This window comes from Dermatophagoides farinae, chromosome 4 (genome assembly GCF_024713945.1).
Source record: "Dermatophagoides farinae isolate YC_2012a chromosome 4, ASM2471394v1, whole genome shotgun sequence".
Lineage (NCBI taxonomy): Eukaryota > Metazoa > Arthropoda > Arachnida > Sarcoptiformes > Pyroglyphidae > Dermatophagoides > Dermatophagoides farinae.
In genome coordinates this window covers 3,787,790-3,802,578 of record NC_134680.1, presented here as the reverse complement: position 1 = coordinate 3,802,578, position 14,789 = coordinate 3,787,790, and the positions used below count along the sequence as shown (strand labels likewise).

Sequence of the window (14,789 nt, the reverse complement as noted above, 5' to 3'; positions counted from 1 at the left end):
CCTCCCCAACCGTAAGCCCCCGCTCTAATCCACCATGGATAGCCAAAATAATATGGTGAATACCATCGTCGATAAAATGTTGCTTGGACCTGATTTGATGATGAGTCCAAAGTCATCATTATAAGCAGCATCAGGGCTATCGTTAGCATCGTTATCATTCGAGACGGTAACTGATGAAAAAGCAAAATAAACAATTAGCCTTTGGACACAATTTTACACTTACATTTTGGTGCATTGTCGTTGTTATCGTGTCTTGCGTGTCGAGCGACCACTAAACGAATGAATGTCCTATTCGAATGAATGACTAGCTTTTATATGAATGTGTTTGCTTCCATTTATCTTGTCCAATGGTCAATCTGATTTCAGTGACCGATTTCAATGTCAATGAAATGATTGGTGACAGCTACGAGCAGAATTCGAGCGTGAACAACCAGATCAAGGCAACTGTTGAGTTGCACAACAATCAAACAATTGTTTCGCAACAACAATTCGATAAATGAATTATGAATTTATTCGAAACGAAAAGCTGATAAAGGCCTCTCGATTCAGCAATCTGTAACCAGTGTCTAACCAGTCTCCAGTGTAATTTCAATGGCTCAAACAATTAATGTAACTCCTATACGTGAAGAACCACCCGCCAAGAATGTCCGTTTGGTCACGCCCAACTTGGTTGTGGAACCAAGTGTCGATCCAAGCAAGCAAACAAACCAATACAAAACAAATCGTATTCATACGTCCAAATACACGTGGATCACATTCTTGCCGAAGAATTTGTTTGAACAATTCTACCGATTTGCCAACCTTTATTTTCTATTTATTCAGATACTTAACTGGCTTCCAGGTATGTCATGGATTTATGTTGATATTTGGTGTCTAATTGTTTCATACGAATCGATAGGAATGGAAGTGTTTGTGCGGGAAGTACAACTGATGCCTCTGTTGTTTGTATTGTCTGTGACGGCCATCAAGGATTTGTTCGAAGATCGCAGACGTCATTTGTCCGATAAACGAGTCAACAACATGGCCACACGTCGTTACGATGCTCGAACTAAACGGTTTGTACGTGTCAAGTGGCAAGAAGTGCAAGTAGGCGATCTTATCCATCTTTCCTGCAATGAGATTGTACCGGCAGACATATTGCTGCTTCGTTCTCAATCGGCCGAAAATGATGATTATGGTACATGTTATGTAGAGACCTCTAACCTGGATGGCGAAAGCAATCTAAAGCCACGCTATGTGGTGGCCAATGTTATCAAACCGAATCAGCCATTGGAAGAGGCCAACTTTGAATTCGTGATCGAATGCGAAAAGCCCAATCTCAAGTTGCACAAATTCAACGGTTCACTTGTCTACAATGATGATCATGATGGCCGACCTCGAAAGATAGCCATCAACAAGGACAACCTGTTGCTGCGTGATTGTTCGTTGAAAAACACCGGGTTTGCCGAGGGCCTGGTCATCTACGCTGGTCACGAAACCAAAGCGATGCTCAACAACAAAGGTCCTCGCCATAAACGTAGTCGGCTTGAGAAAATGATGAATCGAGACATAGTGATGTGTGTAGTCATATTGATTATCATGTGCGTCATCGGATTTATGGGCCAATATTTCTGGTTGGACCAATTTACCGATCTACTACATTTACGACCACCGTATACTGATTACGAGAACCCAATCGAATCGTTGGAATTTGTGTGGCCATTGAAAACGTTTGCCACATTTCTCATTCTCTACCAGATGATCATACCGATCTCGTTGTACGTTTGTATCGAGATGGTCAAACTGGGTCAGGTTTATCTCATCAACCGGGATGAAGAGCTCATCGACCCGGTCACAGGAAAACGCTGCGAATGTCGAGCATGGAATATAACCGAAGATCTGGGTCAAATTGAATACGTGTTTTGCGACAAGACCGGTACGCTGACAGAGAACATTATGGAATTTCAATGCTGTTGTATTAAAGGCATCAACTACGAACACAAATCCACCGTTGAAAGTTTGGATCATCCAGAGGCCAATAAACAACAACGTAAAGTAATGAACAACCAATTGCAGAATAAAGTAACAGCTATTGGCCATCATTACGAACAATGGACTAAACCCAATCAAAGCGACAAATTCCAATTGAACAATAGCGAACAGCAGGCCATGCACGATTTTTTCATCACACTTACCATTTGTAATTCGGCCACCAGTCAGAATGTTCATCAAGATAATCTGAATGCAAAAGGACAACAGGTTGTGGTGACAAAACCACCAATGAGCAAAACGTTGCTGCTGCAGCAACTTGGCAGTCGAAGTTATTCGTTCGATTTGTTCAACGTATTCCAAAGCAGTATGCCAACGTCGCCTGCCAAATCATCACCTGATGCTGCATCGCTCAAGAATCGAATGGAAGGACCTTGCTATGAATCGGAAAGTCCAGATGAAGTGGCCTTGGTCACAGCTGCCTACCATTATCAGTATCGTTTGGTTAAACGTGCTAGAGATTTTGTGACTATTTCGCTGCCAAACGATGTGGTCGTTCGTTACAAAATGCTTCACATCATACCGTTTGATTCTGACCGAAAACGAATGTCTGTGATTGTCGAATGTCCCTTTACCGGAAACATTATTCTATACGTGAAAGGATCGGATCTTACTGTCCTACAGAAGTTGTCTACATGTCAGCAAGACAATCCCGAAAATGAATTAACACTGAACAAACAATGCCTTCACAATTATAGCAGCAAGGGGTTACGTGTCCTTTGCATTGCCAAACGAAAGTTAAGTCGACAAGAATACGATGATTGGCTAGGTAAATTGAATCGAGCTGAATCGAGCGATGATCGAGACAAGCAAGTGAAAGCCCTATATGAACAAATAGAGAGTGAATTGCAACTGCTTGGAACTACAGCCATCGAAGATCGGCTTCAACATCGAGTACCACAAGTTATCAGTGCAATGCGTCATGCTGGAATCATGGTCTGGGTACTCACCGGCGACAAGATGGAAACGGCCATCAGTATCGCCAAGTCTTGTCTGTTGTTCAATGTCAACATGCGACTGCTGACCATCAATCTGACCACTGTTCGATCCAAGGTAAGCCAATTTTCAATGTTCAGATAATGATTAACAAACGTTGTTTACATTTACAACAGAAAACTGCTCGGTTTGAACTGCTCAAACACCTGGACATTGTAAGAAATTATAGTCGAGATGAAGACGACCAACTTTTCAACGGAAGTTTGTCTTCCGAGAAATCGTTTAACAGCATGACCAATAAACGCCATTATGGTTGTTTCACGTTGCTCAGACGTCTTTATCACTTTCTGAAACGAGAAAAAACGTATGCCGAATCTGCTGCAGTTCGAGCAGATAGTAACTTTGGTGCCGAAGATGGTGGTGGTCACTTCCGACAACGATGGGGATTGGTCATTGATGGACCGTCGTTGAATTTTGTTCTACAGAAGGAGAACGTTGACTACTTTATCCAGTTAGCCCAATACTGTGGATCGGTTCTTTGCTGTCGAGTGACGCCCTCGCAAAAATCATTTGTGGTCAAATGTGTGAAGAACAAACTGAATGTACTTACTTTGGCCGTGGGCGATGGAGCCAACGACGTAGCCATGATCCAGACGGCCGCAATCGGCGTTGGAGTGGTTGGCTTGGAAGGTTCTCAAGCGGCCATGGCTTCCGATTTCGCTATTCCCAAATTTCATTTTCTCGAAAGACTATTGTTATTGCATGGAAATCTATGCTACAACAGATTGGCGTTGACCATACAGTACTTTTTCTACAAGAATACTATGGTCGTATTTATACTCTTTTTCTATCAATTTCTGTGTGGATTCAGCGGCACATCGCTGTTGGACGAGGTTTATCTGATGGCCGTGAACATTTTCTACACCACATTACCGGCGATCGTACGTGGTATTCTCGAGAAGGACTGCCATGAATCAGTTTTCATCGATCATCCAACGCTTTACGAACGCGGCCGACGTTCGACCGTGTATACGTCGCAATCATTTTGGGTGACCACCATAGATTCAATCTACCAGAGTTGTATTATCTTTTTTGCCGCTTACGGAATGTTTGACGGGACTAGTATCGATGTCTACGAGTTTGGTCTCATTGAGTTTATTCTAATTATTGTGACCAATCTGCTGCAGATTTCGATGGAAAACAAATACTGGAACCGGTACTTTTTGTTGTCTTTGGTCATTTCGATCGGCTTTTTTGCCTCATCAATGCTTTTTCTCGATTTCAACTATTCAGATTCCTTAATCTTCATTCTGGGTGGACGCAACTACAAACTTTTCATGGTAAATGTCTAATGTATGTGCTTGTTCATTTACAGTCATTGATTGATTTTTTTTTGATTCGTTACAGAACATAGTGTTCCAAGTGGAATTTTTGCGTGCTCTGGTTGTCATACCGATTCTTTGTTTGCTGCCAAGATTCGCTATTCGAGCACTTCAGAACGTGGTGAAACCGCCGTTTCGAATACCGAACAATTGATGATTGTATGATTTATTTTATCGTTTATTTTTCAATAAATGTAAATTGTTTTTATTCTGAAAATAATAAAATTATTTTATTATGGTAGTGGTAGTGGTCGTTGACAATTATTATGATTATTGTTTTATAGATTGAGAAGGATGTCTTTGTTCGCGCTTTTATTCTCTGTTTTCACGATGAGAATGATGTCTTTGGTTATTAGTGAAATGGAAATTAATATATTTTAATCATCGATTGATTGATTGTATGATCTTTTTCGATTTTGCTCATATTTCGTGATTATTACTTTCGTTACTCATTTGAATCATCAGCATTGATCTATTCAATGCTGTGTGCGACAGATCAACTTGTCATTAAACCAGTCATTAATGAAAACAAAAGTGCCAGATAAATAGAACTAAACTAATTGCTTCAAGTGAATTATGAATAAACTTTTGGTAATAACCATTAATGCAATAAAAACATATATATGGAATGGATAACGAATGATAATGTATGACAGAATAAAATTGATTCGAATGTTGGACTTGAAATTTAAGCGATTCGAAATTCGAAACATTCATTCATTGGATTCTATTTTATTTGGATCATCTTTTATAATGAAAATTTTCGAAATTGAAGAATCTGTATTTTTTTCAATAAATTTAGTCTCAAGAATTCTAGTTATCCACTTTGTTTGCCGTTCAACAAGTTGAAGCGTTTGCCCACTTTGTTTCAATTGTGTTTCAATTCGATCTATGCAAACATAGAGTCGATCTACTTGTGCAATCAATTCTTCATGTCCAACACTGTATTGTTCCATAATATCACCAAAATCATATGGTCGCATGGCACGACGAAATCGTCGTCTTGCCAACAGAAACTGTAAGGAAATGATGAATCGTATGCAAACAATTTCCGGTGGATTTATACTTGAACTACGTCGATGATAATCATCATTCACCGTCATAGATTGAGAATGACGATGACGACGTGGACATACGGCAGGTTCGTGATTACGATAATGAAAATAACGCCATGCTAATTTAATGAAACGAGCAGCAGCTAAACGTCTTTGACTTATATGTCGAACACGTCGTTGATCTTGAATCTATATTTATGACAAACAAATGGAATGAAATCAATTATCGAAATGTTATGAAATACCTTGAGTGCTAATCCGGTACTTAGAACACCGGCCGGTAACGCAAATTTAAAGATGAAAAGAAAGAAAAAAATGGAAGCCAACACTTTACCAATATTGGTGGCCGGTGTCATATCACCATAACCAATGGTGAATAATGAGACTATTGACCACCAGAATGTTTTGGGTAAGGATGTGAAATCAGTTTCATCATAACTTTGTTCAGCCAGAAACATAACAAACGTAACAAAGATAAGCCATACCAAGCACATATAGAATGTGATTAAAAATTGATAACGTTGTTGCCATATTACTGATGTTAGCACACGCCATGGTTTAAATCGCTCACCCATGCGTAATATATGAAACCATTGTCCAAGTCTTAGCCAAAATGTGCCATGACCTACATCCACATGATGATAATAACCACTTCCATAATCGCAAAAATGGCAATAAACAATAGCCAATGTAACGGATAATATCATTATATCGAATAAACCTGAGAATGAACGCAAAAATCGCAAACGACCCCATATGCCTTGATATTTTGGCTGACAACTTGATGACCAATAAATGGCAACTGATTCACCAATAACAAACATACAGATTAATGAATCAATTATGATTAGGCCAGGACGTATCGATCTGGTAAATTCTATATAAATGTTTCAATCTGTTATTCATCATAGAATCATAAGCAACTAACGTACCTGGAACGGTAGCCAGTGCAAAACAAAGTAATGCCATGATGATCAAAACGATCAAAGAAACATGATACATGATTGCATGGAAATTTTTTGGCCGTCGAAGAAAATTATACACAATAATACGTCTTGGCATATATGGTATCAATAATGGACGATGGCGAGAAGATTTCGATGAGTTTGATTTGTTTGGCAGAGAATCGGCTGCATCATTTTCTACATCATCAACTACCGTTTGATCATCGATTGTTGTTGCAATCGAATTTGATTTCATTATCGGTGAACGGCCGCTAATTGAGAATATTTTTGCTATGAAATTAATCCGTAAAATACGATCAACGGAAATAAACATTGTGATTGAAATATCAAATAATTATTATTGGTCCAAACAAAAGGCTAACAAGAAAAAAAAATTCCATACACAGATAGGTTTAAGGTATGAAGTCCAGCAATCAAAAACAATGATTACAATGAAAACAATAGTCAATATAGTATCCATTGACAAGATGACATTTTTTTAAATAAATTTTTTATAAATTTATTATCGGGCATCATAAAACTTAAATAAAACACATCTACTGGATTAACGTCTACGTCTATAATATAATAAGATATTAGGAGACGTTGATTTATCAAATAATTCATCCGCAAATTTTTGCTTGAAGTTTTTTACATGCAACAACATTGTGGGATTCATCTTCCAATGTCAATTGAAATGTTACCGGTACGTTCTTCATGTTTTTAGATGGTATTTGACCATCATATCGTCCTGGAATTTTAATGGTAAACTCACGTGATTCACCAGCATTTATTGGACAATTGAAATTATCATGATTTCTGCATACATTTCTATAGATAAATCAGAATGAATGTGAAACAATTCATCAAATGAATCTATATGATTAACTTGACTTACTCTTGTGGAATGGGTACATCAAACAAATGGCATTACCTGTACATCGAACTTTCAACGAATGAACACTAGTGTCTACACATTCAACAGATTGACAAGGACAAATTTAAATTGATTTTAAAAAATTATAGATACTTACTTGGAACAAACTTCATTCGAACAGTAACTGTATCAACCATTTTTAGATGGCAAACTGATGAATTCGAATGAAAAGTTTTTTGTTTCGAACATCCCGTTGTTTTAATCGAAGTCATTTGTCCATGAGGTGATAAACATGATCGACATTTATCGAATTGGATCAACATGACGGTCAACATTAATATTATTATATCGAATAAATTGATTTCATGATTAGATATAGAATTGATGTTACAGGGATGGTGTATTGAATTAAAATGTGAATTTAACAAGAAATTCTTTGCACCCAAAAATAAACACAACACAATTTTGGAAAGAAAAAGCAAACAGTAGATTTATTTTCTCATCATTGATTTTTCATATTTTATACTTTTCTCTAATGACATAGTCATATCCGACCAGAACGTCCAACGACATTCGAAGCTCAATATCATTTTGATTCGATACAATTCAGGACAAAAACAGTTCGAATCGGTTGTCATCTCATCAGGCAATTTCGAATTAATTAATTGATGAAAACCATGAATTTGAATAATTTAAAAATCAGATTTTAATTGTCAAAAATTAAATTAAACTTTTGATTATATTCGAACAAACGGAAATATAAATGTTGACCAATGATTTATAAGTTTTTGTATTAACTGAATTATTATATTGCGATTAGAAAACGAGTGAAAAAACGATAGAAACAAAAGAAAAAAAAATGTCACAAACAACAACATCAATCCCATCATCATCATCAAAATCATCACCACAGCGCTGTGTACAAGATTATTATTATCAATTGAAAAATAAATTTGATCTAGATATGATTAAACATAAAATGAGTCATTTCAATCAAAAGCCATTATATCGTGAATTCATCGTCTACTACAAGATGGCGACAATGTTTATACGGCCAATGGGAATTTTCTATGGAACAATGATTAATGAATTTCGTTCAATCATACCGTATAATCGAATTCGACGATCTACCGGTGAAATCGGATGGTTACCATTCATTTCTGATGATCGTTTTCTGATTGCTGATCGTAATTATCTTGTTCAAACGATTGATAAATCGAATCAGATTTCCGCATTAATCATACCAAAAGAGTCAGGTCAAGTGACGGTATTGGGTGAAACATTTTATGGATTTCGTTTCGATGCTAAAACATTGGATAATGTTCATCATGATCAAAATCATTTAGAAGTCAAGGGTAATTTATTACTTGGTCAATATTCTGATCAAAATGGTTGGGAAATCAAAGAGAATCGTATTCCATCGGATTGTATAGTCGAAGTGTTGTGTGGAACATTATCTGTCATAATTTGTGATTATCGCTGGATTGCATTGATTCCAGACCTAAATTGTCGAATTTCAATGAAATTATTGTTCGAAGATGATGGATTCGAAATTAGAGAAGCTGGTCGCATGTCAGAAGTTCAAATTTCTGGATTAGATTTACTTCAACAACGTGCTTCAGCTGCCGAAACATTTAAATCGATTGAACGGCAACAAAAACGTAGTCAACGGCAACAAAAACGATCGCAAGATACAAGTCGTACAACAATGACCATATCCACATCCACAGGTACAAATACCAAATCAGAAACATCATCATTGGTTACACCGATATCAATATCACCACTATCAAAACAAACTGAACAAGCAAAAGATCGAATTCGAGAATTGTATGGACAAAAACGTCATCAACAACCACAACAACAACCGATTCCGGCACCAGTTGATGTATATCGATTTAGCTCACCGAAAAAAACGATGAAAACAACTTCATCACCACCCATTAAATTGCTCGATAAACAACCAAAATCAATTCAGATATTGATTGATCGAGCATTATCATTGGGAACAAGTACTAAACCATCGGCAGAAAAAATTATCGATGAAAAAACTGGTCCAGAAAAAATGGAACAAAAAAAACAGGATTCTAAAAACAACAACGATGATATGGTCCAATCGAATATTCCACCTAAATCTAAACCAATTGTACGAGTTAAATCAAAACCAATGATAGAATTACCGAAAAAATCTGCATCTATTAAAATGGATGAATTTAAAATCAAAATTAAATCAACATTGGATCTGATGAAAGAACAGAAATCTGAACCAGTCCTCGTTAAAAATGTAATTGATGATCCTGAATCTAAAATCACTGGTGTAGAAGGTGGTGGTAAAACAGGTGTCACTAATGTCAAACATCATCAAACAACATCTATAGCAAAATTGAATGAACCATTGTTGAGTTTACAGCTGCAAAGACATAAATCACAAACATTATCATCGCCATCTTTGACAACAACAACAACAACAACAACCGAAAGTGAAGGAAAATTATCATCATCATCATCATCGAAGAAAAAAAAGAAAAAATCTCCATCCACATCGTCAAAACGCAAAGCATTAAAATCAAGCGATGATAGATCGAAAGATCGGAAAAAATCCGGACCATTAAGCCTTGTAGCTAGCAAAATGATGATGTTTAAGATATCTCCAAAGACAAAGATAGAACAGGTTAAACCAAGATCTTCCAGTCGATTGAAATCGAAATCAAAGACAATGAAAACGGATCAATCAACAACAGCTTTGCGGAAGAAATCCTCACCATCATTAAGTCATAGACGACGATCATCTGGTGATCGTTTGAAATTGGAAAAAAGTAAATTCGAAGTGATCAAACGTACACCATCCGGATCATCATTAACATCATCTTCATCGAAATCCTCGAAAACAAAACGAAAAAAGCATGAACAAACGAAACAGGGAAAAAAACCACGATCACCATCAGCAATTCAAAAAGTCAAAGTAATTGTGCCACCATCGGAAATGCCATCGTCAACTAGTGCTCGTTCGTTGAAGATTAGATCACCATCGATCACACAACAACAACAAGAAAAATCTGGTAAACAAGAATCAACAACCAAAATTACGATGACCAACAACGACGATCAAACGGTAACCAAAACCTCGGCACCATTTTCTTCATCGTCAAAGATATCAAAAAATAAAAAACGAAGATCGAAAAAATCATCTGGCCGGCGAATCAAACAACAAGCAGCAGCCAAGACGTTGGTCAAAAATAGTATTGATGGATTGATCAAAACAAAAGCAATGGCTAAAAAGAATGATAATTTTAGTAACAAGAAAAAGAAATAATTTTAATTTCAGAAAAAAAACAAAAAAAAAAATGAAAGATAAAAGATGAACAAGCCCAATGATGACTAGCCACCACCACAATGTTTGGATTAAAAATGGAAAAAAAATTTGTTAAGGCACTCGATTTGGTGAATTAAATTGCCAAGAATTGAAAAAATTAAAAAACATTGTTATAAATAAATAAATTAATGTATCAGTGTTAATTTGCATTATTCATCATCATCATCATTATAATCATCATCAATTTGTAATGAGGATGATGATTGACAATTATATTTATACGTCTTGAATTGAAGACTTCGTCTGGATGTTTTTTCTGGTTGTTGTTGTTGTTGTAGCTGCTGTGTGTGTGCATCATCATCACCTGTAACAGCATGTTTTACCAATGAGATTGGATTTATTTGTTCTTGTTGTTGTTGTTGTTGTTGATGATGATGATGATTGATCCATTGTTGCTGTTGAATAATATTATCCGAAAATATAATCGACGATGATGATGATGGTGGTGATTGTTGATTATTCATCAATTTTCGATTAGTTAATTTTGATGATGATGATTTGGTTCGATTATGTTGACTAGTTGATTCGGGGTGCTTATGTTTTTTATGTTTATATAATGCAAATTCATTTTCACATGGAAACATGCAGATTGGGCAATGAAAATTCTGTGGTTTATGTTGCCAAATATGACGTATCATTGATGCCTGTGATTTGGTTGCATAACTCTGTTCATCCATACATTTGAGACAGACATATTGATAACCGGGTGAACCATCAGGCATACGTTGTCGACGATAATAATCCGGAAATTTTTTCAATGAATAAAGACCATTCCTATCACGTCCACTACTTTGACGTTGTTGTTGTTGTTGTTCAACTTGTTGTCCAGCAGTAACGGTCGAATCATCGGGATTCGAATCAATTTCTAGATTATTATTAACCGATTCTTCTTCATCTGTTTGCTGCTGTTGTGGTGATGATGATGTTGATGATGTTTGTGTTTGTGTTTGTGTTTGTAATACCATTTTTAACATTTGTAAATGATTTTGCTGCTGCTGTTGTTGTTGTTGGTGTAGGGGATGATAATTTTTCATATGTTTCGTTATCGATTGTCGACTACGTACAACATATGTTGGACATATTCGACAACGAAATTCATTAGAGCCATCCGAATTTTTGATCCTATCAAACATTGATGAATATGATTGACATAATGTTTGCCTTTGTATCTGATGCAGATATTGTTGCTGTTGTTGTTGTTGCTGTTGTTGCTGCTGTTGCTGCTGTTGCTGCTGTTGCTGTTGTTGCTGTTGTTGCTGTTGTTGCTGCTGTTGCTGTTGCTGTAATAGCATCATCAATTTTTCTCTAGTTTTCAACAATGGATCAGGAAGCTGTGATTGCATCATCAATAATGCCATTAATGTAGCACCATTATTCATATCATTAATCGCTGATAATTGATTATCATTTGTAAATTGTTGTTGCCGTTGTTGTGGAATATTCATTGAATTATCATTATTCAATGATGGTATGTGTTGAACAATTGTTTGCGATGATGAATAAGATGAACAAACAGAATTGTTAGTAATATTATTATTAGATAAAGTAGGATGTGATGATGGAACCATAACAACCGGAAGATGTGGTGGCGATAATGATGATGTTGACGTCGTTTGTTGATGAATTGTTTTACGATGTTTGTATAGGGCAACTTCACTATCGAAAATCTGATCACAATTATCACATGTGAAATTTTTATATCCATTCTCCGACCATAGATGTCGTACAAGTGTTATCTGAGATGGTGCACGAAAACCACAACGATTACAAATGAATTCGACACCATTCGATTCATTACGTTCTTTGCGGAATTGACCTTTGAAATTTTTCAAACTATAAAGACCATTAGGTGGCTGTTGATTGGTTGGTGATTTTATCTGTTGCTGTTGTTGTTCATGATTGCCATTATCATGATCATGATCATCATTATTATTACTGTTTTGCATTTGGTCATCATCATCATTATTATCAATGGTCAATTCAATTTCACTATCAACTTCATCATCATCATCTACATTTGGCAAACTAATCATAGCCGATGATTGTTGTAAATGTTCAATCATTTGATTTTGGCCATTAATTGAATGATTATCATCATCATCACCATCATCAATATCATCATCATCATCATCGAAATAATCGCTAGGAAATTCTTCAGATGAATCTTCATTTGATGATGGTAATTGTTGTTGTTCGGGTTCCGATAATACAATCTGTCGTCGTTCAGGATCATATAATTGATTGTCAAATTCATTTAATTGCACTTCAACATCCGGTGGTGGCGGTGTCGATGATAATGGTGATGATGATTGATCATTTGAATCATCATATGAATGATTATCAATAATAATTGGATTAGCTTCACCATATTCTTGCTGTTGTTGAACAATATTATTATTATTATTATTACTATTATTATTGGATGCAGAAAATGGACAAACATGTTGATTGTGTACATGTCGTCGTATACTACCGGAATTATGTGTATGAAATTTACAATCACCGAATCGACATTGATATACATAGATATCATTATCTAATGTACGAGAAAAATATCGCCGTATATTACGAACACCGCAAATATTATCCGGATTTTTCATCGTATCATTATCAATACCGAAACCACAATTATGATTCTTCATATGTTGTACTAATGATTCTGGTCTTTTAAACAATTTACCACATCCATCGATATTGCATTGTAATTTTTTAATACCGATATGTTTCAGATAAATATGTCTGGAGATATGTTGTGAATAATTCCATGTACAGAATGTACAATCATTCCATAAACATCTATAACGTTTTTTGCCATCAATTATTGTTTTCTCAAAATATTGTTTTACATTATTGATTGGATAAAGGCCACGATATATTGAATTATTATCATTTGTCAATTGTTGTTGTTGTTGTTGATGTTGTTGTTGTTGTTGATGTTGGTGATGTTCATCATTCATGGTCATCAATTGTATATTATTATTCGTATCAATTTGTTGTTGTTGTTGAAGAAAATCAGCTTGAATGGATTGTATAACAGCCATTTGTGATGATATTGATTGTTCGGACATTGATTTTAAATGTTTCATTCCAACATCATAAACATCATCATCATCATCATCATCAGCATCATCATCATTATAATCTTCACCATTATAATTATTCATTGAATTCTGTTGTTTTAAATTGTCCATAATTTGTTCGAAATTTTTCAATTTACGTTTTCTAGCACTCATTTTTTTTCTATTCATTCAATCGAATTTAGTCAATATGGAGAAAGTCTTCAAAAAAAAAAATAACGATAAACAATGAATGAATGAAATAATCACTAACATTTATATAACAAAAAATGGATGAAAATTGGAAAAGCACAAAAAATCATCATCATCATCAATAATAAGAACAAAAAAAAATTGATCAAAAATGTCGATACATGTACTAAACAACAAAAAAAAAAACGAACAAATACGCACATAACTAAACAAAAGGAGAAAAAGAAATAAAAGTGTTAATAAACATAAGCCACGCCCATTTTAAGGATGTTGTTCAGGTATAACGGCTTCGGATTGGTGTGTTCACATATCTATATATATATATGAATAGATGTACAGTACAGGTGTGTTCAGTATTCAACAACATATACATACACGAAGAATCGTAAATATATCGTGTATGTGTGTGTGTGTGTTTTCGTTATTTCAATTTGTTACACCAATGGATTAGATTGAATTGAATTCAATTTTGAAATGAAAAAGGTGTGCCGTTTTCTTAAAAGGTATATATTTTTTTTTATCTGGTTTGATTTGGATTGATGCAATAATTTTCCATTTCGATTATCATCATGGTAACCACAAACATACACACACACAACCAATGTTCAAATGCTACGGATGTACAGAAAAATTTTTTTTTGTCATATTGTGTATACAGATTCGATGAATAGAGAAAAGAGATTTCAATGTGCTTTAGACAATCAAAAAAAAAAAAAAATTTCTCTTTCCTCTCTATTTCATATACCAATGGTTACAATCGATAAAATTTCACGTAGATTATTATCCATCATAAACAACAAGAAGAAGAAGAAGAAAAAAAAAATCATCCAAGAGATCTAAGAGAAATTTTTTTTTGATATTTTCTCGGAAATTTTCATCCCCATTGTTTTTTTTTATAATAATCTCTTAATTATATTCAACAAGC

The 14,789-nt window shown here is 35.2% G+C and overlaps 4 protein-coding genes across 4 annotated transcripts; 2 read left to right on the top strand and 2 right to left on the bottom strand.

The window, feature by feature from the left end:
• The first annotated feature begins 212 nt into the window (after positions 1-212).
• On the top strand, positions 213-3,108 carry LOC124489915 (phospholipid-transporting ATPase VD). The gene is made up of 2 exons (XM_047052337.2): positions 213-841; positions 899-3,108. Exons 1-2 carry the CDS (start codon positions 592-594, stop codon positions 3,106-3,108), a joined length of 2,460 nt encoding a protein of 819 aa, XP_046908293.2. The 5' UTR covers positions 213-591.
• A 1,950-nt stretch (positions 3,109-5,058) lies between these two features.
• LOC124489976 (potassium voltage-gated channel subfamily KQT member 1) lies at positions 5,059-7,983 on the bottom strand. Its single transcript, XM_047052427.2, has 6 exons — positions 7,749-7,983; positions 7,380-7,656; positions 7,244-7,315; positions 6,334-7,176; positions 5,647-6,278; positions 5,059-5,590 (listed from the first exon to the last, which is right to left on the bottom strand). Exons 4-6 carry the CDS (start codon positions 6,677-6,679, stop codon positions 5,060-5,062), a joined length of 1,509 nt encoding a protein of 502 aa, XP_046908383.1. The 5' UTR covers positions 6,680-7,176; positions 7,244-7,315; positions 7,380-7,656; positions 7,749-7,983; the 3' UTR covers position 5,059.
• Positions 7,984-8,081: 98 nt separating this feature from the next.
• Positions 8,082-11,811, top strand: LOC124489941 (uncharacterized). The gene has a single exon (XM_047052370.2). It carries the CDS (start codon positions 8,082-8,084, stop codon positions 10,533-10,535), a length of 2,454 nt encoding a protein of 817 aa, XP_046908326.2. The 3' UTR covers positions 10,536-11,811.
• Positions 10,511-13,843, bottom strand: LOC124489923 (uncharacterized). The gene has a single exon (XM_075730099.1). The coding sequence runs from the start codon at positions 13,841-13,843 to the stop codon at positions 10,745-10,747; it is 3,099 nt and encodes a 1,032-aa protein (XP_075586214.1). The 3' UTR covers positions 10,511-10,744.
• Between the last annotated feature and the right edge of the window lie 946 nt (positions 13,844-14,789).

What these genes read in the sequence shown, in the direction of transcription:
- LOC124489915 (XM_047052337.2), top strand. Translation starts at nt 592, where the DNA reads ATGGCTCAAACAATTAATGTAACTCCTATACGTGAAGAACCACCCGCC. An exon ending in GATACTTAACTGGCTTCCAG is followed by an intron (nt 842 to 898) that starts GTATGTCATGGA and finishes ACGAATCGATAG; the next exon opens with GAATGGAAGTGTTTGTGCGG.
- LOC124489941 (XM_047052370.2), top strand. Translation starts at nt 8,082, where the DNA reads ATGTCACAAACAACAACATCAATCCCATCATCATCATCAAAATCATCA.
- LOC124489923 (XM_075730099.1), bottom strand. Translation starts at nt 13,843, where the DNA reads ATGAATAGAAAAAAAATGAGTGCTAGAAAACGTAAATTGAAAAATTTC.
- LOC124489976 (XM_047052427.2), bottom strand. Translation starts at nt 6,679, where the DNA reads ATGTTTATTTCCGTTGATCGTATTTTACGGATTAATTTCATAGCAAAA. An exon ending in TGCACTGGCTACCGTTCCAG is followed by an intron (nt 6,279 to 6,333) that starts GTACGTTAGTTG and finishes ACATTTATATAG; the next exon opens with AATTTACCAGATCGATACGT. An exon ending in GTACCGGATTAGCACTCAAG is followed by an intron (nt 5,591 to 5,646) that starts GTATTTCATAAC and finishes TCATAAATATAG; the next exon opens with ATTCAAGATCAACGACGTGT.